The sequence below is a fragment of the Poecile atricapillus genome, chromosome 2, assembly GCF_030490865.1.
Source record: "Poecile atricapillus isolate bPoeAtr1 chromosome 2, bPoeAtr1.hap1, whole genome shotgun sequence".
Lineage (NCBI taxonomy): Eukaryota > Metazoa > Chordata > Aves > Passeriformes > Paridae > Poecile > Poecile atricapillus.
In genome coordinates, this window is record NC_081250.1 from 81,438,366 (window position 1) to 81,464,319 (window position 25,954).

The 25,954-nt window shown below is 42.6% G+C and overlaps 1 protein-coding gene across 1 annotated transcript in view; it reads left to right on the plus strand.

Annotated features, from left to right (window-relative positions):
* SEMA5A (semaphorin 5A) overlaps positions 1 to 25,954 on the plus strand; it is a 412,149-nt gene that overhangs the window by 205,178 nt on the left and 181,017 nt on the right. The window contains exons 5-6 of the mRNA XM_058831651.1: positions 17,331 to 17,393; positions 25,833 to 25,931. Of these exons, the coding sequence (XP_058687634.1) occupies positions 17,331 to 17,393; positions 25,833 to 25,931 (162 nt within the window). The remainder of the gene's footprint in view (positions 1 to 17,330; positions 17,394 to 25,832; positions 25,932 to 25,954) is intronic.

The window sequence follows — 25,954 nt, forward strand, 5'->3', positions numbered from 1 at the left end:
TGTTCATTTATCACACAGGACACAGAACAATCTCTAGACATTCTTCCCTCTGCTTTGAATCTAGGAAAGTAATTTGCAAAAAAAATCTATGTGCAGAACATATAAAATCTCGCACAAGGGAAATTTCTGTAGTAAGAAATATTCAGAAGCGGGGGTAACAGGTAAAAACAGCAAGAAAACAGAACCAGGGACCCCATGCTCTGTAGGGCTCTGAGGAACACTCAGCTGGAACAGCAGGAATGAGCTGAGATCCAGGGCCGGTGACTGAGGTGTATCAGCAGCTCTGTGGCAGTGCCTGGCACTGCCACACATCCCGGCGGGACAGAGGGTGCGAGGCCACCAATGAAGAGGGAAAGAAGGAGAAGAGGAAGTGTAATATATTGCTATTGTTTGTTAATCAAATTTAATATAATATGATTGTTAAAACTGTTCGTTTAATATAATGTAAGAGCTGAAACTGCAGAAAGGCCAAACCACAATATCCGGCTGTATAAGCAAGAGCTGAAACTGCAGAAAGGCCAAACCACAGTATCCGGCTGTACTAACAAGAATTAGAACATCTTCTTATTAGGAGAAGTCACATAACTGATATAGGACCAACGCCCGCACACAGACTGAGGAAGACTACAAGCCTTCATCTCACGACCGCCAGGAGGCAGAGGACGACCCCCTAGCAACAGGCGGCGCAAGCGTGATGCAATCCAGGAAGGAGCAATGAAGACGCATAAAGGAACTGTATATAAAGGGAGAACTTTTTCAGCTAAGGCACGTGCCGTTGGCGAAGCGGAGGCTTCCTGGCCGCCCAGCGCTGTTTTTGTTTGTTCACCACTTGCTGAATTAATAAAATTGATTTTCATGAATGATCATTTAAATTGGTTCCTTGATTTAGTTACTGCAATTTGTAACAGGAAGCAGCAGCTCTGTCTGGGTGATGGCGAATACCCTTAACTCAGCAGCAACAACTCCAGCAAAAAGTGTCCTTCTCTGAAGCTGAAGAAGCCCGCCAAACTGTCCCCTACCTCCCCTTTTCATGCCCTCCTTCCCTCCTGGGCCCAGCCAAACTTTTTGAGTTCCTCAAGTACCCACCAGGTACCTGCAGTCAGGTTTTCCCTGCAACTAATGGGCAAAAATTCCAGAGGTGAGCCAGAACTAAAGGAAGGACACTTAACCCCCAACAGAAACAGATCAGCCCCTGAGAGCTTGACACTCTCTCAGGTTCAGAAAATCATGTCTACAGTGGCTCTTACATTTCTTTTTTCATTAGTGTTCTACTCACTCTGTGCTTTCATCTATATAAAATTTTCTTATCTGTTTGCATATTTAATGGAAAAAACCCCCGTATTTTAAAGTGCCTTCAAGGGATTTTGTCTCTTTGCTCTTTTGTGAGATACCATGTTCAGGTTAACTTTAAAAATACTTTTATTATTGTAAATAACAGTTTTTGTAAAACAGTATTTTCTCTAGAACTGTAGATTGGTATCACTGTTAACTGAATCAAGACTGCCATCCCTAAAGCCTAAAGAAAAAGCTATTTAAATAAAGAAGTAGAAAAGTCAAATAGAAATTATGATGAAGTTGCTCTCTTTCTAATGTGACATTGTGTACAAAAAATTATGCAAACATAGAGAAATACTTTTTTTTGTACTCTCAGTTATTCAGTATGACGTAGAAGGTGTTATAAATTTCATCCATCCAGAGTATCTTTCAGGTTCATCTGAAGTTTTTTTAGCTCATACCTGGAAGCTGTAATGCAGCTATATTTGACATCCCAGGGAAAAGGTACAGTATGTTGGCCACATATCTCAGAAATTATTTCAGGAAGGTTTTTGATTTTCATGAAGTATTCTGAAGTGCCATGGGTTCCTTGGCTGCCTGTGGTTGAAAGCTGAGGGGGGATGATTGCTGGGCACCCCACATCAGCATGGCTGTCTTGATCAGCAAGTGAGCATCAGGCAGGATTGTCCACATTCCAATGCTGTCTCTTCCTTTCAATTTCCCTGCAACTTATTAGCAATGAGCAGGTGTACAGGAAAAAAACCCCAAACTTCTGCTTGCATGTGCTCAAGGTCCAAGCCAACATTTTGTGGTGCTCCAATGCCAGAGGACTCTTCTCACTGATTACTTCGTTGTTAACCTTAGGGGCTTGAAAAGTATGAAATTGTATTGAAATTCCTTTCATTTCATTGGAATAAAGAGAATCCTGACATATTAATACCTAAAAGTTTAAAAGCCCTATTTGGGGAAAAAAAAAAAAAAAAATTGCTTTCTAAAGGTCTTGGAGCTTACTAAAATCAATCTTATTTGCAAAAGAAACCAGGAAACACTTTAAAACTGAATGTGGTAACATCTTAAAGGATTCATATGTAATTTATTCAAAACATTAAATTTACTATATGTAGTATAATTTTAGAATGTGCATTAAAGATGTGTTGTGAAATCTTATTCCTACCTGCTGAATGGCTACCAAGTTTGGTAGTGCAAGAACATTTTGTGTTTTACCCCTTTAGCACAGTTCTGCATTCAATTTTAAATGTCCATAAAAACTGTAAAAGCCTCAAAATGCCAGATTGAAGCAATAAAATCTTTGAAAGTCACAGTGGAACTGTTTTGGGTTTTTTAATAACTCTCTGGGAGCAGGATTTAAAATCCTAGTTCCAAACATACTCAAGTTTTGAGTTGCTAGCTTCTAGGTTTGGAACTTCATTTTCCTCTCTAAAACTGTGTCTGTTAAGTATAAAGCAAGTGGATATTTTGTGACATTTAGAAATCCTTGCAGAAGGCAAAGAGGGGAATGCACAGGTGGGGGTAGGTGTCATTTGTGAAAGTTCAGTCTTGGGAAGAGTCCTGTGTCATTCAAGTCAGTGGAGTGGCCCAGCACTGAGGGTTTGTGAAAGTCTATTATTCCCTAATACATTCTCAAATGCATTTATCATATTAGCTCTTACAGTTTTCAACAACTGTTTATATGCATAATCAGTAAATCAGGTGATTAAAAATTTGGCTGCTTCGTGAATTGACAAGGTATGTACTTCTCACTTTATATATACCTCAGGTTAGTATATTTAGAATAAAGTTAAGTTGACATCAGCTCCTTGAAGCCACGTAAAGCTTAAGATATTACTTGATTTAAGTACAGATTTATATACCTATCAGGGCATCTCAGTTCTAACTGAATTCCAATGCCTGGAAAATTCAAGCATCATTTTATGTTCATTTCCATACATTTTGCAGTGCTCACTTTATAAGAAAATGTAATTTTTTAACTGTGGATGAAGAGTAAAAGCTGATTCTGAACAAATTAAAACACACATGATGTTATTCAATGGAAAACTAGCCGTTACATGTGGCAAAAAAAAACAAACAAATTGGAGGCAAAATAATGCAGTGACTGTAGCCAATTAGTAAAGTTGTCCACATGGTGCTGGACTTCTTGTATGATCTGCTGGCCTATCACTTCATGTGAAAGCCTAACCAGGATGCCTTAAATCTTCAGAAACCATCTTTTTCTCTTTTCTTGTGAGCCAGAAGGAGAAGCTATATTAAAAGGAAGCCCCTTTTTAACAATTTATTTTAGTTTTTCATTCAGAGAATGATAGTTTCTGAAGATACTTGTCAGAAGCCTGTTGGCAAGATAGGCAACTTCAGCAGTAATGACTGCAAGGATGAGGGGTCATGACTGTGGAAAACAAGGAAAATGGTTTCTGTGAAGTAGAGACAGGTATAAATCTTCCCAAAGTGGCTTTACATATTTGCTGGAAGCAAGGATATCATTATACCAAAGCATGCTTTAAAACTTCTGGTAGCCATCAAATCCACCACTAGCTCTGCGGCTGCTAATTTTCTGCTAATGTCTTGCTGGTGTGCTGCTCCATAGCTACATTCTTTCTTTGGGTTTACGATCCTGCCACTTTCTTTATGGCCTCTTTAAATTCAGCTTTTGGAATCCATCATACAGAGCTAATCAGGCAGGCTGTAAGACACCCTCGCCAAACAAGTCAAAACATTTTGAAGCCATTCCATTGCTGGACTTGATGTTGTTATAAATGAGTAGCCAATTTGATTAATAAGAAAGAATTTATTAAAAAATACAGTCGTGAAAAGCCATAAGCAAAATTCAGTTTGATGCTGTACCAGGCAAACAGTGTCAGGTGAGGCTGGGAAGGGCTTGCTAGCACCGCTTCAACATGCTTCACAAACTGCAACTGTCCCATGGTTCTTTTTATATGCTTTCAGGTTTTTCGCAGGTCTCTTAGAATACACTTCTTGTAGACAAATATTCATGTTGTTTTGGGTGTATATGTTGTAATCTTGTCGGGTTTCTTGGAAATACACTTCTTCCAGACGAATATTCATGAGTTACAATCTAATCAGACAGAGGTTTCTTGGAAATATGCTCCTTGCAGATGCATATTCATGTTGGCCTTGCTGCATATCACTATAATCTTGTCAGAGAAGGTTTCCTGAAAATATGCTAGGATTTTTATCAGACAAGATTATAACTTTAGCATGAATTTATTTATGCGATGTATTTCAATATGAACAGAAAGATGATATTGCTCACATTTGTTGACATATATTATTATGGTTATTGCCATTATACCCCATGTCACCAGAGTATGATACATGATACAAGAGATGAAAACAAGCAGATAGTGAAAAAGAAAAACAACAAAAAAGGAAATATCATGTAGTTGTTAGTTTTTGGCATTGTGTAATTAAACCATCTTCTTCAATGTTCTTTTTGCCAGTATCTAATTAGAAGAGCCATCTGCCTAAGAAGTGCTGGACCATCTGTCTGTAATACTGTTCTGTTCATTTCTTGGTTCTAATTAACTTCTTTCTCTATGAAATGTAATAGTACATTATGTTTCTACATTTCAAAGTTTATATTTATATATGAATCCATACCTGTCTACCTGTATATGTTTTGAATATCTGTGCTGCTACAGGAACACAGTTCTCCCAGGAGGTCTGATTGTACTCAGTTAAGTGGGCAGCCTTCACTGTAGGTGAAAGCCACACTTTTTTGTTGCTCTGTCAGTAAAACTAATACATCTTTCACTTAAATAATTCTAATTGCCAGTCCTTTATTGTGTTCAAATTTTGAATTTCCTATCTACATTTACTGATTAAATTTAGAATTATAGAAAGGGGCCACATTTAAGTTAAGCACATAGGACTCTGATTTATTTTTCCTGTTATATTTTGTAATTTTTCTGGAAAATTATGTGATTATTTAGGATGGAAGGTACCTCCAGATGTCTTGCCTGGGGACTTCCTTTGTTGCTGCATGTTGGGCATGTAACAGAATCCCCTGACAGTTACTTCTATGAACTTTATTTACTGTTTCTACACTTTCCATGTTTCTCTTTTAGTGTTCTTCAAAGGTATTTGCATAAATCTGTTTAAATTAGAGATTGTCTTTCAGTTTTTGTTGGAGTTAATTTCTATGCAGTTATTTAGTTTTACTTGTTGAAGATACAACAGTTTAACTTCTAAGAGAGACTCCTACTGTTCATCCAGAGAAGTTACTAAAATATATCTGTTGATCCAAAGAATATCAATTTATTAATAATTATTAATATATTAATTTAAATAATGTAATTTTTAATTTAACATATATGGGTGTTGAATGCACATTTTTCTTCATTTTTAAGATAATAGTTTCATTACATATTCTTGAGTTGGACTGTTTTTTTCTTCACTGGCTGGAATTTCTCTCCTCCTACCATCTCCTCCTACTAGCCCTTGAAAATGCCAGGAGAGATTTCTGAAGTTTTGAAGTTCTTTACAAACATCATTGTTTAAAACACTTATACAGTTATTTACAATTGAGATTTTTCAAAAAGCTGCCTGCTATAAATTTGAAACTTGAGTTCAAGGTTAGAGTTAAGTATGCTTAACCAAAGCCTTGGTTTTGTTCAGTCTGATTTTATGTCAAATATGTATGGAGTTTTGTGGTTTATGCGGTTTTTTTGTAACTGAAGAAAACAATATGTGCTCAAAAGCAAACTGTGACAACCTCATCAGAGTACACTAGCTTAAGTTCAAGTTGTATCTTTCAAGTGCAATCTTTAGAGATGCTCACAGACTTTCACACTGTTAAAAATCTCATTACATAATTAAGGTATATTTATGTATAAGAGAATATATTTATGAAAGTGATTGGGAAATTAGGAGCACACTAAGTTATGGCATTAAATTTATGGAGATGCTTGAAAGATCATATCAATCATAGGATTTATAAAAGTCATGTCATTGTAAATATTTTCAGCTTGCTATAAAATCAGACTGGTGTGCCACTTTAAACCCTTCTCCTTAATGTATGCAGCTGTGTTCTTTGTAGAGATGTGTAGTAGTAGCTGTGTATGACCTGTCCTTATTTTCTCTGGCACTGACTTTCAAATCCCTGTTTACTCTTTCCCCAAAGTGAACAAACCTGAGTGTCTATAATTTGGTTCAATGGACTTTGTTTCCATCTTAATTAGGATTATAATATTAATTAAAACCACTACACTGAATGCTGCAGGTTGTATTTTGAATGTGAAAATTGAAGGTTCCTAAGAAAAATTGGAAAACAAATCCTAATAGGATAAAGCTTAGCTGTATAGATCTTCATAAGTATTCAGCATGGTTTGCATGTCATATCTGCACTCCTCTGGACTTCATGGAAATGTCATCAATCTGTATTAAGCAGGAGAATATGTCAGTTTAAGAGAAGCAGTGGATAACAGTCCATGTAAACATGGTTTTGCACTTGCTTTCTGGAATAATGCAGTCCATATGTGTCCATCTGGTCTTTCAGAATGACAATTTTCAAGTCATAATCTTCTAATGGCAAAACCCATATTCTATTGGGTTATTATTCTATTGGGACATTTTGTTTTGTCTTTGTGTGCTGAAGATTCAGGACACATTTTTCTCATGTTTTTTCCCACATTGAAATGATGTTTATCTTAAAGAGTTTTCCATCTGTTTTCCTCCTGTGTAGAAGCAGTAGACAGTGTTAAATATCTATATTTCCACTTTGTGGGAAACTCCTGAATATTTTTCAAGATTAGAAGGTAAAAAGAAAGAAAACTCTGTATAGAAATGTTTGCCTATATTACTGAATTATGTGGGAGCCTTAGGGACCAAAGTACAACAGATTGAACTACTCATCTCTCTTCAGATGCCTTTGTACTATACTTCATTTTCTGCCTCCTCTATTGTTATCTCCTCTAGCAGTGGAACCAAGGGTTATAGGACTATAAGTATGCCACGGCGATGGAAAGCCCGGAGTACTGCGACTTCTCTGGAGAAACAGCCCTGAAAAGGGCTGGGCCGAAGCACGTGTGAGCAGCTTTGGGCAGTTGAGTGATTTCAGCTCAGCTCAGCGGCGTCAGGCAGGTGACACGGGAAGCAGGGACGAGAAAGCTGGTCCAGCGTTCTGCTAAGCACAAACCTTTATTCAGGCAGAGCTTTGGCGAAGGGTGCCAGCAACAGCTAATCTGCCGAACAGGGGAAAACCCGGGATATTTATAGGAGAGGAGAGGGGCGGGGGGGGGGGGGGGGGGGGGGGGGGGGAAGCTGAGTTACATGTATCAGGGTGGGACAGCAGCGGGGAACACCAATGGGGCACAACAGTTTAACATAACTAACTCAAAGAGCCCTGGGAGCGATACATTGTGTCTCTCTGAGTGAAAGGTGTCTTGCCTCCAGGGGAGAGCTAGGATCTCAGGCTGGGCAGGCTCCTCCACACCCACAACTCCCCCTTCTTTACTTATTAAAAAGGCATCTCCTAGAAAGTTAGCTAATAGCTTCTTAAAACATGAAAACATACTTAGGAAGATAATAACAATTAGGAAAACCCAAAAAATGTTTTTGAGGAGGGAGGCAACCCATCCTTTGAGCCCGTAGCTCCCAAAAAGGTCCTCAAGCCACTGGGGCTCCTTTTCAGTCTGAAGTTCCTGGACCGCATGTTGGGGTCTTTGGATGCGGGCGTGGATGCCTTCACTGGGGCTGGAGAGGTCAAAGCAGCACAGTCCATTAAATTCCTCACAGTCATGTCCATGGGCCAGGAGCAAAAGGTCTAGAGGGTTGGCAGCGCTGCCCATGGACAAGCACATGTGGTCTTGTTTGAGCATCTTTGCGAGGGTGATCCACACGTTCTCCTGGGGCTGTGCTACTAGCCAGGCATCCACAGCTGATGTTTTCAGGAGCATCCAGATAATCAGGAACATCAGGAACTCAAGGATGGTTTTGCTCTCTATTTTCTATAACAGGACATAAAAGATTAGCTCTGATTTTTGGAGGGGGGGGCTAATTTCTTTTTTCCTTTTCTCTCCAGTCTCCCCCCTCTTTAAAAAATAAAAAACAAAACAATTATAAGCAAGGTTATTCTGTGTATTGGGGACACATGACCCGACACCAGCAGCAGCACAGAGGTGCATTTTGATGTAAACTGGCAATTTGGGCTAGACAATGAGGGTGAGAAGGGGAAGAGGGAGGGAGTTACGAAGACTTGTGTACTGTCACAGTGTCAGGCATGACGGCAGTTGTCTCATTGCAGCCCTGGTAGCAGGACGGTTTGGCCTCTGTCTGGTTGTTGGTCTGGTGGCAGGTCGGTTCGGTGGACTCCGACGACATCTCCGTTTCCAGGCTGCAGTGGATTGCTGTTTTTCTGAGCCAGTATGGGACTCAGGAGACTTTGAAAGTTCTGAGTCTGTTGCAGGGTTTGTAGGGCCTAAATAAGGTTTTACATTTTTCCCTGGGAGCCACTTAGGTCCTGATGGTGTGGACACACACGCATACCCTCTCCCCCAGGTAATCAATGGGAAAGGTCCTGATGTCCGTTGTGATTCAGGATCCTTGATCAGCACCAGCGGCTTCTCCGTGAGTTTGGCATGAGTTGAATTAGAGAAGTGCCGAATTACAGGGGGGTCAGGCTCTGTAGGCGAGCAATTTAGAAAGTTCATGACATATAGAGCCTTACAGAGCCTCTCACTGGGAGGAATGATCTCTGTTCCTCCCCACTGGTGATCAAGGACTCTTTTCAGGTTTTGGTGGGTCCTCTCTACTATTGATTGCCCTGTAGGGGAATGAGGAATGCCCGTGGTGTGTTTCACTCCCCACTCATTGAAAAAGCCTCTTAATTTGTGAGAGGTGTAAGCAGGTCCATTGTCTGTTTTAATTTGTTCTGGGACTCCCAGGGTAGCAAAAGCAAGGAGAAAATGTCGGATGGTGTGCTTGGCATTTTCTCCTGCATGGGCTGAGGCAAACACTGCACCAGAGAAGGTGTCTACAGAGACATGTATGTATTTGACTCTCCCGAAGGATGGGACGTGAGTGACATTGGTTTGCCATATCTGGCAGCTGTTAAGTCCTCGGGGGTTAACCCCGGAGTTAACAACAGGTATTTGGAACGATTGGCAATTAGGACAGGTGGCAACTATTGCTCTAGCCTGGTCTCTGGGTAGTCTGAACATTCTCATCAATGCAGGCACGTTTTGGTGGAAGAACTGGTGGGACAATATCGCTTGTGCGAAAATGTCAGGGACATTGGCTGCTCCAGCAGGCATGGCTAAGGCATCTGCCCTCCTGTTTCCTTCGGCAACGGCACCTGGGAGGTCAGTGTGCGCACTCACATGCATGACATAGTAAGGTTGCTTTCTGTGGGAGATAAGATATACTAATTCAGGAAGCAATTTGTATAAATTTGGGTTAGAGACTTCTTTCAGAAATGCATGTTCTGCTGTCATAGCTATTCCAGCCACATAAGCCGAATCAGTCACCAGATTGAAAGGTTCTTGGAATTTCTCAAAAGCTCTGATGACGGCTGCTAATTCAGCAATCTGTGGTGATCCCTCGACCACTTGGACATCAGACTCCCATTTCTGTGTCCTGGGGTCTTTCAAAGTCATGATTGACTTGTAGGATTTCCCTGAGCCATCTGTGAAAACCGCCAGAGCCTTGAGCGGTGTTTTGCTCTGGAATGATTTGGGGACCAAATTAAATGTAGTTTTGAAAAGTCTGTGGCCAGGTGGGTGTATAGAAATTTGGCCTGAATAGCTATCAAGAGCGAACTGAAGGCTCTCATTGGTATGGAGCAAAGGCTCCAAACTTCCAGTTGCCAATGGGAGGAAGATGCATGTGAACTCACAGGCTGCAAGAGTGCGGAGATGGACTCTAGCTCTTTTAATGAGTTCAGCCATGATTTCCTGCGGAGTGGTAATAGTCTTAGTGGGCTGGTTATGTGTAAAGATCCACTCGATGATAAGGAGTGGATCCTTCAATGCCGTGTCCCATTGAAAAATGAGCGCATGTAAGCGCGGGGCCTTACCCAGGATAACCAGTTGGAAGGGCAGGCTGGGCTCGTAGCGGTGGGCTTGCCGCGAAGACAGGGCCTCCTGGACCTTGGTGATGGATTCCCGGGCCTTTGGCGTGAGGGAACGCCGTGAATTGAGGGCCTCGCTGCCACGGAGCAGGTTGAAGAGGGGCGCAAGGACTTCTGTCATTACCCCAAGCAGAGGGCGTATACAGTTGATGGACCCGCAGAGCTGATGTAAGTCCCGCAGGGTCTTGGGGTCGTCTCTGATGGTCAGCTGCTGGGGCATGATGGTGCGTTCACAGATCTGGAGTCCCAGGTAGGTCCAAGGGCAGGTGTGTTGGATCTTGTCTTCACGGATCTCAAATCCAGCGTCCTCAATGGTCTGGATAGCTTTTTGTAAAGTCCAGTGCAGATAGTCATCGTCAGCAGCACAAACCAGGATGTCATCCATGTAATGGAGGATGATGGCATCTGGGAACAGGGTCCTCACAGGTGACAGAATGGGGGCCACGTACCATTGACAGATGGTAGGAGAATTTTTCATCCCTTGGGGAAGGACTAGCCAATGGTATCTTTTTAAAGGTGCTTGTCTGTTTGGAGAGGGAGCCGAGAATGCAATTCTGGGGGCGTCTCGAGGATGGAGGGGTATGTTGAAAAAACAGTCCTTTATGTCAATGACGGCCAATCCTGAGGGAGCATTGAAGGGGAGGGCATGCCAGGCTGAAGGGATCCCATGTCTTCAATGACATCGTTGATCTTCTGGAGGCCATGAAGGAGTCTCCACCTGTCCTTGCCTGGTTTGCGTAGGACAAAGACAGGGGAGTTCCAAGGGCTGTTGGACTCAGTGATGTGGCCCTTGGCAAGCTGCTCTTCCACGAGGGCTTCCAGTGCGCACAGTTTGGTCTCCAACAGGGGCCACTGATCAACCCACACTGGATGGTGCTGTTTCCAGGTGAGTAGGGGGATGGTAGGTGTGGCGCACTTCTCAGTGACCCCCACTGAAAATCCCTTCTGGGAATCTGCAGAGAAGCCCCCCATTGGGACAGGAGATCCCATCCCCAGAGGGTGATTGGTGCTCTCACCACAAATGGCCTGATGCTTGCCATTTTTCCCTCAGGTCCTTCAACGACAATATTCCGGTTGCTCCTCATGGAAGCTGTCATCCCTCCAATTCCTGAAATCATGCCTGCCACAGGTTGTAATTCCCAATTGTCTGGCCACTTGGAGTGGGCAATGATGGTAACATCTGCTCCAGTGTCTAGCATTCCTGGGTGCTGAATCCTTTCCCCATAACAAAACAGGCTGCAGTACACAATGGGTTTGCAGGAGCCCACAGCCTGAAGCCACATAGCGCTGGGGTTGAGGGGAACCTGATCTGGGCAGTCACTAGGAAGTAAAAAGGCCTGTGCCACAGGAGTCTGTTCCTTTAAATAATAAGGAGGGTCTATGCAGGTCAGAGAGATGGAAATTTCATCTCCGGGGTATATAGTCTGAACCTCAGGAACAGTATGAATTTGCTCTGGAGAGTTGGTTGGATCCCCAAGTATTAAGATGTTGGAGGGACCACCTCCAACCTGGTGGTCCACGTTTCCCTGTGGGGATTTTGTAAATACAGCCAACCTTCATATGTAAAGAGAGTCTAGTTACCAGTTGACGCCAGGTTCCCATCTGAAGCACTCCACCTGCTGGGCTTGATATCGGGGTCCCCGTGGAGGCAGGATGGTGGGTTTAGCCGAAGGGGTGGAGTGGTGCAGCATTTGATTTGATGTTGAAGTGCGGGGCCGTTCCGCGCTCTGCTTGAAGTTTCCCGAATGCCAGTTTTGTCTGGGTAACCGTTGGTGGGCTGGCGGTTGTATGGAATGTCTCTCTGGACAGTCTGAAAAAATGTCCAGGCTCGCCACAATTAAAACAACGATTTGTATTGGGGTCTGCAGCATAAGCTCCAGATATCCCCTCTGCCACTCCCTTAGCCACTGCAAGTGCCACTGTATTCTCACTTGAGGCAGAGGAGTGCTTGGTGCAGGCTTCAACCATCTGATCTATGGTTGGTTCGGGGCCCAGTGGGAGGGCTCGCAAAACTGCTTTGCACTCTGGATTAGCATTGGCCATTGCTATTTTTACTAATAATTCCTTTTGTGCCTGAGAGCTCTCTATCTGCTTTTCAATGGCCACTTTTAACTTATCAATATACTTAATAAAAGACTCAGTTGCCCCTTGCTTAATATTGGTGAAGCACTGGGTTGGCACTTTATCATCAGGGGTGACAAAAAGAGATATCTTGGCAGCATTAGTTATATCCTGTAAGGCTGCTTCAGGCAGATCCCAGGCCTGATCACTTGGGGCTTTTGGAAATCTCCTTCTCCTGCTAATTGCTCTAAAGTAAAATTAGGTCTGTTAGCATCTTTAGCATAAACATCTGCTATGGAGGCTAGCTTTGGAGCAGGCTGTAGGCCCATGGCCTGACAGCCCTGCCTGAGAAGCTAGCTGGGAAATTCATGGGAGGATTCAAAACAATCCTCAAAGACAGAAAACAGCCTGCAGGTGCTGTTTTTCTGATTACCGTGTTTTCCTTGCAGGAGAAGGTCAGGGGGTGGTAAACCCCACTGACCAATGATGGTAATGTAGTACTTTACTAACCAATAAGAGTTTCCTTTCTGTACTCTTCACGAACTAGTCTATATAACATGGCTGTAACAATAAACTAGAGATTCTCTCCTGTTCTGACTCCCTTGAGAGTCCGTGTCGTTCTTTCCACCGTTCCTAATTAGAACGACACATCTGCCAATTGCTTTAGATTTTTTTTCCACTGCCTCTCCCACAACATGTACTCTGCTGGGGAGAGAAGGCAGTTCATAATACTCTTGATGTCATGCGGGACCATGATGTGGGCAGCGAAGGAGGCTTCCAGTGAGTATTTAAAAAAATGTGAACCCCTGCCATGTTCCTCGGCAGCTTTACAAAGTTCCTGCAGTTCCCTATAGTGAAGGGATTCCCATGCAGCAACTTGTGCCCCTGCCCTGTCTCTCCTCATTATTACAGGGAAGGCAAGTATTTCTGGGACAGAGCTGAATTCCCTGCCCTTGTGGTTTCCCTCTGAACCTCAGCCCAGTGGTCTTCATACTCAGAATCTGAATAAGATTCACTGCTCTCATCTCCTAGTGGAGATGGGGGGCGCTTGGTGGCAGCACGGGGCCGGCTCGGGTGCCTAGAGCTGGCCCTTTTGTGCCCAGGTGGGGAAGCCGAGATGGCCCCGCTCCAGCCAGAGCCGTCCCGACCTCCAGGGCACTGGGACCCTGGAGCGGGCGCGTCGCCGGAGGCAAGGCCCTGGCGCGAAGGGGCAGGACCGGGGTCTGCGATGGGGAGGGGTTTCCCGATGGATGGGGTGGGGCCCAACGTGGTTACACCCAACGACGCAGTGGGGGGGGAGGAGGAACAGGACGTGTCAGGAAGAGAAGGGGTAGAGGCGGGAAAGTGGCCATGTTGGGCATTGAGGGCAGGAAAACCAGGGTGGGAGTGGGACAAAATGGCGGGGCTGGCCACACTGCTGGCGCCATCTGTGCTAACACTAGGAACTGGGGGGGACACAACCGGGTGTGAGGGCATAGGAGAGAGGTTAGAGGAAAGACCCAAAGCGGCATGGCCCTTGCCACCCTGGTAAGGGTAGAGAGACAGTGGAGGGGTGTCAGGGAGATGGCAGCAGCCCTGTGCCCGGGGGCAATGTCCACCCGCCGACTGGCTCTCAGATAGGGAAGAGGGTTTAGGGGCACTTGGAGAGGTTGACGGGGTTGGGGGGTTCAACTGGGGACCCAAAACTCCCTCTTGGTTTTTTCCCTCTTTTTCCAATGAGAAAATAATATTTTGAAACACAGGAAAAAAATTTGCGACAGAAAAAATCTCCCTTAGCTTGAACTATATATAACTTTCTTCCTACATTATCCCAAAAAATTCCCAATTTAGCAGAATCCGAATTAATCTTAAAATGTTTAAAAACCCAATGAATAAATCTCCTTAAATCCCCTTTAGAAAACTTAAAATTTCCCGCTTTTGGGGTGCTTACAACTTGGATAGAAAAGTCCCTCTCAGGTGGGGTCAGCCTCGACATGGAGGACTGGTTCCCCATCCTTTTCACTCCCTGCCCAGCAGTAAAACAGCAAAGAAAAAGAAAAAAGCCCGAAAAAACCCTTCATGGGATCAACTTACAACTTCTCTTCGGCAGATGCAGACAGGCGAAAAAAAAGCTGCTGGGTGGGTGGTCACCTGGGCAGCCGGTCCTCAGGGGCTCTTCCTTGCCCCAGATGGTCAGTGAGGGTCCCGGACGCAGCCTCTTGGATCGCCTCTTGCTAAAACACAAGCAAGCTTCCTCGAGGGGCGGCGGCTCGAACAGCGGCACGCCTCGCAGCTAAAGCTGCAGGCGAACGGTTCTTCAGGGCTCCTTCGAAGGCCTCACGTTGAGACACCAGTTGCCACGGCAACAGAAAGCCCGGAGCACCACTACTTCTCTGGAGAAACAGCCCTGAAAAGGGCTGGGCCGAAGCGCGTGTGAGCAGCTTTGGGCAGTCGAGTGATTCCAGCTCAGCTCAGTGGCGGCAGGCAGGCGACACGGGAAGCAGGGACGAGAAAGCTGGTCCAGCGTTCCGCTAAGCACAAACCTTTATTCAGGCAGAGCTTTGGCAAAGGGTGCCAGCAACAGCTGATCTCCCGAACAGGGGAAAACCCGGGATATTTATAGGAGAGGAGAGGGGCGGGGGGGGGGGGGGGGAGGGGAGGCTGAGTTACATGTATCGGGGTGGGACATCAGGGGGGAACACCAGTGGGGCACAACAGTTTAACATAACTAACTCAAAGAGCCCTGGGAGCGATACATTGTGTCTCTCTTGAGTGAAAGGTGTCTTGCCTCCAGGGGAGAGCTAGGATCTCAGGCTGGGTGGGCTCCTCCGCACCCACATAAGTACACTTGATTTCAAAGATGGGACTTAGCTTTGTTACCGATGTGTCTGCATTTTATTTCTTGTCCACATAGTATTGCTCCTTTTTAGCAGATGTCATGAATAGGGCTTTCCCAGAGAGTTGTCCATTTGGTTAACTTGCAAGCAAATATATCTAGTTGTAGCAGTTTCTTGATTTCTTTTATGTGCTGTTAACTATGATGTCCAGAAATATAATGTTTTAATATTTCACATCCTTCTCCTTCAAATCAATTTTACTGTGGACTCAGAGCCAATTGAAAGCTGGGTATTTTGTCACTGAAAATTGAGTTCTTGATAAACATTTTGTATTTAATTCAATCTTTTTCTTTTTGTTTGTTCTTGACATGTTTTTTTTGGTTCAGTTTTGGCAATAGCTTTCCTTTAAACCTTCCTTTTAAGTATCCATATTTCACTCTCTTTCTACTCTGACCTCCTCACAGTAACTAACTCTTGTGTTTCTCCAGGTGTTTGAAATTTTTTGTGCTGTTCAGAGATAACATATTTGGCACTTGTATCTAGTGCCATATAACATGAACATTCAGTGTGTCCTAATGGATTGATTAGGAATTCAGTTGGTCATCTTACAATCCGTTACGGATGTGAATTGCTTTTTGCCTTACCAAGTAAAAAGAGTTAGGTCATTGCTGCTTTTTTATCTAACTCAGTGTGAGATTTCTTTCATGCTGCTAGATACAGGTATAAGTTCTAGGGTCATTCGCAAGTGTATTCTTACAAAAGTTTTCAATATATCCCCCATACAGCATAGTCATTTATCATTGCAAAAGCAAATGCTGTAAACAAGAAGGTTTAGGATGGAGGAAAAGAAGTAATTACATTAATTTTCATATGTCGGGAGTTTTTTCTTGAAGTGAAAAATGTTCATTCTTGAGCTTGTTGAAACACAAATACTCTGAAAGGTATTTCCCCCCTTAATTTAACTGGGCTTTCACTCAATTATTAATTAGATAGTCTGCTTGCTATTAATACAGTCTCCATGAAAAGACAGGTACAAAATACTTCCTATATTAAATCTGGATAAATGGTCTTTCATTATTTCCTTGTAAAAAAAAATGAAAAGACTGTGGTTTCAATGGTTAAAGCAGTGGTTACTTCAGAAATCTCAATTCTGCTTGATAAAATGTGAAGCATTTTGTGGCATTTTTATCTTAAGAACATATGGATGTGCACTGTTGAGGTGAAAGAATACAGCCTGATTTAAAATGTGCTTTGATGACACAGCATATATATATATATATATATTCAAATATGTACATGTATTGGCACATTAACACCAAACATGCAGCCTGATCCACTGATCAGCAAAGTTTGTAAATCATAGCTGCTGAATGTTAAATATGAAAATAACAGGAATTAACTCATGCAGTGAAACTGCAGTAATGCAGACTAGGCATTATAGTCCTGGCACGAATCTGTTGAAGCAGTGAGACATTGAAAAATCTTTGAAAAATGAGCATAAATTGCTTCTGCTTTGCAGTGCACTGTTTCACTATAGTCTTGTATATCTTTGCCCATTGCTTCTTTCTGTGAATGGATGTTTTAGTGCTTCTGATTAGTGCTGCAGTCACACCTTTAGAGACTAAAATCTCCACTTGATGCTTGAAATAAATACTTCAAAAAGTGCAATAGGGCACACTTCCCCACTGTGCGAGGTTTCTCAGCAGAGCTGACCTCAGATGCTGTGGTGATACAGCCCAGCTCTGCTGGAGAAAGAGGTTCAGCCTTCCTGTGTGTTCCTCCATCTGCTTAAAAAAAGATAAATAGTATCAAATGTAACTGTGGTTGTTTCTGCTGTAGTGATGGGTACAGTGACTCATGATGTTGGCCAGCTTCCTTTTGGATTTAAATAATGAAGAACCTTCAACAGCAAAACTACATTCCTAAGGAGAAAACTCTTAAAAGGAATTTATGGATAGGATTATTCATGGCTAATTGTCACTATGTCTGAAACACATAAAATAAACATGGACTTGAATAGCTCAGAGGCTTATATTTTTGTGTTACTTGCATTTCTAAAAAATTCCTTTTGGTTGCAGGCAGTGGAGTGGCAATGTGATGAAGCTACTAAAAGAGCCTGTTACAGTAAAGGGAAATCAAAGGTAAGCATGAGACAGCTGTTCTGCTTTATTAAAAGTTTTATGTTAATAGCAGATGTAATTCAATGTATAAATCCCCACCTTATGCATTTTTACTGTCTCCCTTAAGAGAGATATAGGAAAGGAGTCTGACACTGATGTGTAAGCAAAGAAATAAAGAAGAGTATAGGGAGCACGGGATGAGACATACAGTCACATGATTCCTGTCTGAAATGGCCATGAACTTTACCTTCCAAAAATTTACTGTTTTGACACCAGGGTTAAACATGGCATGTTATACATAGTGAATTGTATTCTCACTTCATTTTCTATGCTGTAAATCCCAAATAACTGTGTTATTTCTTTGTAAAATTCTCAGTTTATATCTCTATGTTTAAGATGCAATTTTATTAACTTTTTTATTTCCTATATAATGGTGCTATGCAGAAAATAATATTAAATTCACTAGCTTCTTAGACATTGAAGTTGATGTATTTTTGTATTTAAAGCCAATTCTTTATATGGCCAGATGCAATTTCTATTATTCAGTACAGGTAAATGTGCTGCTGAGATGGAACCTTTGGCTGTCCCAACCTGAAGCTGGTAATCTAATTAATTATAAAAGCAATTACAACTACATGCAATCTATGTTTTTAATTTTTATACTGTCGAATGATTGAAGTTAATTCAGCTAAACATAAAGGGAGAACACATCAAGAGTGATAACAAAAGAGCACACTTTTATTGGGTAGAATATGTTTCATACATTATTGTTGTGCAAAACTCAAAAATATCAAGCTTCAAAAACCTATTACAAAATCTCTGTCATCTAGTAGAGGAGAAATCTCTTCTGTATAGTTATCTAATCACCGACTTTTAAATTTCTTCCATTAAACAGTTCCGTTACAGCTCCTTTTTTACTAAGTGCTGGAAAATAAAATTGCAGTGTTTGATTGTATATTTGAGATTAAAGAGGAAGAACGGCCTCACTTCTGAAGCAGGGCCATGTTATACTGTGAGGTATAGAAAAGAAAGAACTTTTGGAACCTCATATTTTAAGTAAATGTTTAATTTTCTAAACTGTTATTTTTCCTTAAAAAATGTATGCTACAATATGTAATATATCCCTCAAGCCTTTATCCTTAGCTTTCAGATGACAATACTTGGAAGTAAGGGAATATGTTGAAGCGTCAATAGAGTATGTCACAATGCATTGATCAAGGGGCATATGCAGTAGAAACTATTCTGGTTGGAATGCTCTGTGTAACATATATGGCTTTGTTTCACAATGATTTTCCCAGTTTAAGGCTGTGAGAGTAACATTCAACCTGTCTGAAAGTCATAGTGCAGTGACTGTGATCTAACATGATGGATGGAAGTAAATTCAAGGCCATAGCAGTGTACTGTTGAATAGTATGTTGACAACACTGTCATCACACGTTTGATTCAACAGTGCAAAGCATCTGTTGATATTAAATAATTTTGTTAGGACAAACACACAACACTGGTGATGCACATTTAAGAATGGGCCTTAGTGTAGTTTCTTATTCATTCAGAGTTTCATTCATGCTCATCGCACCCTTTTGAAGAGGATGATGATTGGAAGTTAAATTGTTGCTGTAAAATGGTATATATGCGATTCAATTAATGACCTCTGGGATTGTTTCTTAGTATTGGTATTATTTGTCTAAAGATTTCTTTTGTACCCATAGCCATGTTCCTCATTCACAATCTAGAAGAGGACTATAGTCATTATGCTTCATTACAGTCAAAAGAAATCATGGGAGCAAATACTTCTTATTGTTACCATTTGGGTTGGGGTTTTTTTTGGTGTGCAAACTTTTTGTCCTGAAAGCTTCATATGGGAGTTGCTGGAGAATGCAGAGATACTGTCTGAGAAAACCCACCCAGCTGGAATGACAACTGTCTTTTTGAACTTTTTGTGCCTCTTTTTATGGAGGCTAGCTTTAGAGCAAGCTGCAGGCCCCATGGCCTGCCAGCCCTGCCTGAGAAGCTAGCCTGGGAAATTCATGGGAGGATTCAAAACAATCCTCAAAGACACAAAACAGCCTGCAGGTGCTGTTTGTCTGTTCCCGTGTTTTCCTTGCAGGAGAAAGTCAGGGGGTAGTGAACCCCACTGACCAATGATGGTAATGTAGCACTATACTAACCAATAAAAGTTTCCTTTCTGTACTCTTCACGAACTAGTCTATATAACATGGCTGTAGCAATAAACTAGAGATTCTCTCCAGTTCAGACTCCCTTGAGAGTCCGTGTCATTCTTCCTGCCGTTCCCAATTAGAACGACATCTGGTGACCCCGACGTGATGACGGACCGACCCTCCGAGGTCTGGTAACCCGACGTGATGTGCAGCCGACCCCCGAGGTCAAAAAGCAACCGACGTGAAGACATCTGCTAATCCCCTGAGGGTAAGCAGCGAGCGGGAAAAACACCAGCCCTTCCCCCTAGAGGGGAAAGTGGAATTCTCCCGGGCTTTCCAAGAGGAAGCTGGTTTCTAACCAACGGGATAGTGGAGCCTGCCAGAGAGTGGGCTTGGAACGGCCTATCTTGGTGAAGCAGAGCTTGAAATCCCGGGTCCAAGCCGATAGCGTTTGCATAATTGCATTCGCAGAGCCGCCAAGATAAAAAAAGTTTTCATAATGGAGAACTGTGATTTAGCTGATGAGCAACTTGTCAGCTTTGCATGGCAAGACGCCTTGCTGAGCATGGGACTCTGTATTCCTGAAGAAGATATACGCGCTTTGTTCCACTGGGTGAAAGCGCAGGAGTTTGCTGTGACTGTGAATGATGTGTTTAACCTTGAGATTTGGTGGTCATTAGGAGACCACCTGTGGACTAAGCTAGCTGCGGGAGATACCAGTGCGTGCAGCTTAGCAGCAACTTGGGGAGTAATTTTTAAGGCACTGGAACAGTGCCAGCCTAAAAACAGCGAAACCAAACTGTGTAGCAGTCCTTCAGCTCTGCCCGGACCCTTAGAGAACTTTAGCAGCGGGCAGGAGCAATCCGTGGACCAGAAATCTCCCTCTCCAGAAAAATTTAAGCGCCCGCCATCCGCAGAGCTCAGCGCGCAGGTTTTGCCAGCAGAAAAACAACAGAACAGCGAAAATCGCTCGGCTCTGCCTTTACCGCACCCGCAGGCGCCGCCATCGCCAGCGCCGCGAGAGCCGCCTCTGCCTGCGCCCTCCGCGGAGCCTCCGCCGGCCCCTCCAGGACCAGCACTGCGAGCACTGCTGCCAGCGGCCGCCGTGGAGCCTCCGCCAGTGCCCCGAGTCCCCACAGCGGCAGCAGCAGCGGCGAGAAAAAAATGAGAGAAAAGGTGGAAAAGAAGGAAAAAAAAAGCTAACTCAGGACGCCGCCCGCCGCCACCGGCCGCGGGCCGGGCGGCCAACTGGGCCCCCTAGCTCCGGCGGGCTGCAAAAACCCCGTAAAAGCCGAGCCGAAGCCCGGATCTGGAGCCGGGGCCGGAGCCGTGGCGAGCATTCCCCCCCCCACACCCATCCAAAGTGCCGGCCAAAAAGCGGCGGGGGAGCGAGGGGGGAGCCCAAGCCCCCCTTTCGCTCGTGCGCGCGCGCCCTCTGAGCTCCTTTCTTCTGTGCCGCGGGAAGCGGCGCGAAACCGCGGAACCCGCGCGGACGCCCACCACTTCCCCGCGCGTGTGCGCCCCGCGCGGAGCGAGCCGCGAGGGTTGGCACGGAGCCGCGGGACCTGCACAACACCCCCGCTGCCCCGCGCTCGCCCGCGCTCCAGCGGGGAAGCGGCAGGGAGGACGGGGAGCGAACTTCGCTCCCCCTCGCGCCCGTCAGTGCGGCCCGCGTGCGCGGACCGTGCTACAGGCGCCGAGCCGGGTTCTGCCAGCCTTGTGCTGCCAGGTTCTCCTGCGAACCCGAGCCGCCCCGCGAGACGGTGCCGGGGCTCGAGCAGTGCCCTGGCCAGCACGCGTTCCCCCCCGCCTTGCAGGGGGTGAACCGCACCAAAGTCCTGCAATCCCTGCAAGACCCAAATTTGCTCACTTTGTACCACTTTAGTGTTCTTTTAAACTACTATATTGACAAGTTAGACTGTCAGTTTGAACAGACTAACAATGTTTTGTATTAGTTCACTGAGTTAAGGATATTTGACTCAACCGTCAAATCCTTGCAAGGAAAACAATCTTTAAACATCGTCATAAACCAAAATTCCAAATTAATATCCATTCCAATATCTAGTAAAAGAAACCACTTGTGCCGTGTTTGTTCTCTCTCCTGCAAGGGCCCAGCAGGATGTTACAGACACTGTACATTTTTTATTTTTTTCCTAAACCGAAAGGGTGAATTATGGAGGCTAGCTTTAGAGCAAGCTGCAGGCCCCATGGCCTGCCAGCCCTGCCTGAGAAGCTAGCCTGGGAAATTCATGGGAGGATTCAAAACAATCCTCAAAGACACAAAACAGCCTGCAGGTGCTGTTTGTCTGTTCCCGTGTTTTCCTTGCAGGAGAAAGTCAGGGGGTAGTGAACCCCACTGACCAATGATGGTAATGTAGCACTATACTAACCAATAAGAGTTTCCTTTCTGTACTCTTCACGAACTAGTCTATATAACATGGCTGTAGCAATAAACTAGAGATTCTCTCCTGTTCAGACTCCCTTGAGAGTCCGTGTCGTTCTTCCTGCCGTTCCCAATTAGAACGACATCTTTTGTTTTCACTGTGGTCAAGGTTAAAATCAAAGATAAATTTATGATCAGAGAAAGGATAGTCAAATGATGTTTGTCTTTTATTGCCTTATTTCCAAGACTACAGCAAGGTCACTGTACTCTTTGTACAAGGAGATCCATACTGAGCCTTCCCTTGGAAAAATTGGGAATTATCAAATCAGGAGGAATTCGTTCCAGTGCTACATTGTCCCTCTTCAGAGAAAATATCAGATATCTTTGCAAATACAATTCCAGTTACTGTTGCCAGAAAAACTTGCTTGCTTACCTGTTGTATAAATAGATGCAGCCCAAATTGCAGAGTTGCTAGGGGTTCTATTTCTGTAACATTTCTCAAGTGAATTCAGATTTCAGGGCAGGAACATGTAACTGTAGGAAGACACAGGAAAGACTGGAGTCAAAATGTTGAGGCCAGCCCAGACTGTGACAAAGGAGAGATAAGGATTCCAGGGATGGCTGTGGGTAGGTTATGCATTCAGGTCCTGGTTTCTCTGAAACTCTGCTGACCACAGAGCAGCATGAGGGCAGTAAGTTCAGGTGGCAAAACCTGAACTCATTGCTTGAAAGTCACATTAACTGATGGAGTAAATGTCCTGAAACCAGAAGGTGGCTTTGAACCCTGAAGCAGCTCAAGTAGTTTTGAGATAATGATCAGTGAAACACAACTCTTTTTTTGTTCTTGAGAAAGAAGCTGCCTGGAATTTTTGCCTGTGGCTGTTTTCAGTTGTTCTGAGATTTATGCTTTAGAAGCCAAGGAGGGAAAAGAGCTGAAGGGGAAAATATATGGGGACATCTGTCACATCTGACAGTGTAATGTGCACTTGACTTTTGAAGGCCAATGTTTGTTACTCAGACTTCAGACATTAATCTACCAATTCAAGCTTTAGCCTAATGGTTCCAAGAGTGAGCCATACAAAATTATGTCCTTGTGGCCAGCATGCATTAGCATGTAGAAGTCTGAAATACCAGACACAATGAAGAGAATAAATTTGCCTATACATATTGACACTTGTGGTAGGGAATATTAGAAAGAAAAAATATAAATGCACTTGTTGAGAATGCAATAAACCTGAGAGAGCTTAAAAATAATAATGCAAATTGAAATTAAGTCCTGTCTCTTGCTTATTGAAGATTCTAATGGCTGGGTGTGTTAGTATCTGAACCCCAATAAAGTATTTAAAAATTAAATGCAGGTATGTTTAAAATGTTAACCTATACAAGAAATATTGCTGCAAGAGGACAATTATTTTGCAGTCAGATTGACCATGGACTGTTCAAGATAGTCTTAAGTAACAACCTAGCCTGCTTGGCTGCTGAATTGTTTCTTATAGTCGTATTTTGTTTCAGATGCCCTGATACAAAAGTAGAAATTATGTTCTAAATGTATTTCTTTATTTCAGATATATTTTTATAGGCAAATATGGAAGTATATGACATAGAGGTTGACATGAACTGGAGAATAAGACTACATAAAAGATGGCTACCAAACCCAGCACCACTTCTGGCCTAAAAAATCCTTTGGTTTTTGGTCTCGTTTTTGCATGTGTGCATTTGTAAGAAGTGAACGACTACAGCCAAACTTGACTCCAGAGCTAGAAAAGTATCTCTGAATAATTCAAGTGACTAAAGAGTGAAGTCCTTTTTCAGTGTGTTTTTGGGTAGTGATAGCTTTATTCGCGACCAATTCTTTTAAATTTTCTTTTGCATTAATGTGGATATTTTTTCAAATTAAGAAAGCAGCCAAATTTAAAAAAAAAAAAAGTTATTCTTTCATTTTCCATTTTTTGCACTGTGTTCCCAACAAAATTCCATATGAGATGTCTTATTTGTCCTGTTGCAGTATGGATTGTTGTCAAGCTGGCACAGGACTTGGGAACAGTAAAGAAAAAATCTTGTGATTGCCGAGAATGTCAGAGTTTAAGAAATCAGCATTATTTTTGAACAAAATGCATGATTGATCAGCATGCAAGTAATTTGAAAATTACACTATTTCAGTTAGCTCTGGAATATGAAGAGGAGAGGTTGGATGGGTTGTAGTATCAGAACCCACTTATTTTTCCTACACATACATTCCATGCCTTCTTGCAAAGGGCAGAATTGAAAGAAACCAATGAATAAATCACTGTCTTACATCCTGTGAACCTCCTTAAGCACCCTTCCAATGAATCAAACAAAAAACAATCCCTCAAAAAGTTGCCGTCTAGTTTTTGGGGGTATTTTTGGTGATGGAGTTAACGGTCTGACAGATGGAAACTGCCACAACTACCAACACTGCCAAGTTGTGAAATAATTACTATTTTAATGGCTTGTTGTATTGCCCAGCTAGGTTATATGGTTGTGTATTAGCTTCTTTGTGGTTCAAAGAATATTAAGATGACATTTTATAAAGTTCACTGTGAAAGCTTTGTATCTTTTACCCAGCACGAATTAAATATTACTTCTAAGATGTTTGTCCCTTGTCCTTCAAGGCTCAAAGAGAAGCATTTAAAAGCTACTTTTTCATGAGAAACTAATCCCAAGAGGTAGTTTCTTTCCTGAGATTTTACAGGATTTTTTTGAGTTTATTTTTAACTTGACTTTTGAGGAAAAGTATAGAAGATAAATTCTAAAAGTTTTCTCAGAGACCTTTAAAGTATTTTCCCCATCTTCTTTTGCAGTCTATTTTCCTGTTGCCTGTCCAATTTATTCAGGATTATATTTGTTGTCTTCCAGGATGAGAGCCTATTTTCAAGATAAACAAGCAATCAATTTAATATAACTGTAGGCCAGATAATGGGACTTTTGTGCTATCACTGTTGTATGGATTTACTTACATGATTGCACTTCATATAAGCTAGAATTGCATAACTGTATTTTCACAAGATTTTTTTCAGACTTTTTATGAGACTGTCTTGTGGTGAATGCTAGAGAACTTTTAAATGTAAGTTTCCAGGAAACTTTATTTTCTCCAAACATATTGTTGAGCATTTATTTGAGTATGGACATTGATTTTTTTCAAGACAATTGTTTGAATTTTTCCTCATATAATTCTGGAAGATTGTTAGTATTGCAGGACAAAGTTTTCTGTTTGAATTAACAGTAGAAATTGCTGTTGATTTCTAGCTCCTGAAATGATAGATATGAACATCATAAAGCCTCCACCCATCCTAATGGGGTAAAAAACATGTCAAATTATTCCTCAGGATGAACATCTTTGTATTGTGGTAATGAAATTATTTTTAAAACTTTGAATTAACGGGAATGAAAATGCTCCTAATTAAACAGGGTAAATTATGAAATTAATGGTAACAAATCTGAATCTGAACATCTAAATAATTTTTTTACTAGTCTCACCATATTTTTGTTATTGACAACCTGTTCTTTCCCCTGTTTTCCTCAAAACTTCCTTCCTTGGCCTAATCTGTCTTTGAAGTCAATGCCTGATCTCCTGAGACAGTGCTGTATTATTTAAGTCAGTATCTATCAGATCATCTATCTGAACTATCAGTTCAAAATTTAGCTAAGCATTTGAAACATATCCTGAGAGGAAATCTTCAGTACTAGAGGGGTTTATTGGTATCCTATTAAGAACTTCTCAGAAAGGTTGGTGAATGCATGTGTATGAATATTGTGATTGCTTACTGAGGTATGCTTAAGCCTTGTTTACCTTTAATTTTTCTGTGTGGATAAATAGCCATGGAAAGCAAAGTGTTATTAGTCTCCTCTGTACTCTGCAATATCACTGAATATATTCCTTTTTTTTCTGTGTGGCAGGAGGAATGCCAGAACTATATTAGAGTGCTTCTTGTTGGAGGCAACCATCTCTTCACCTGTGGAACCAATGCATTCACTCCAATCTGCACCAATCGCACGGTAAGAGTTAAATGTTTTGCCCC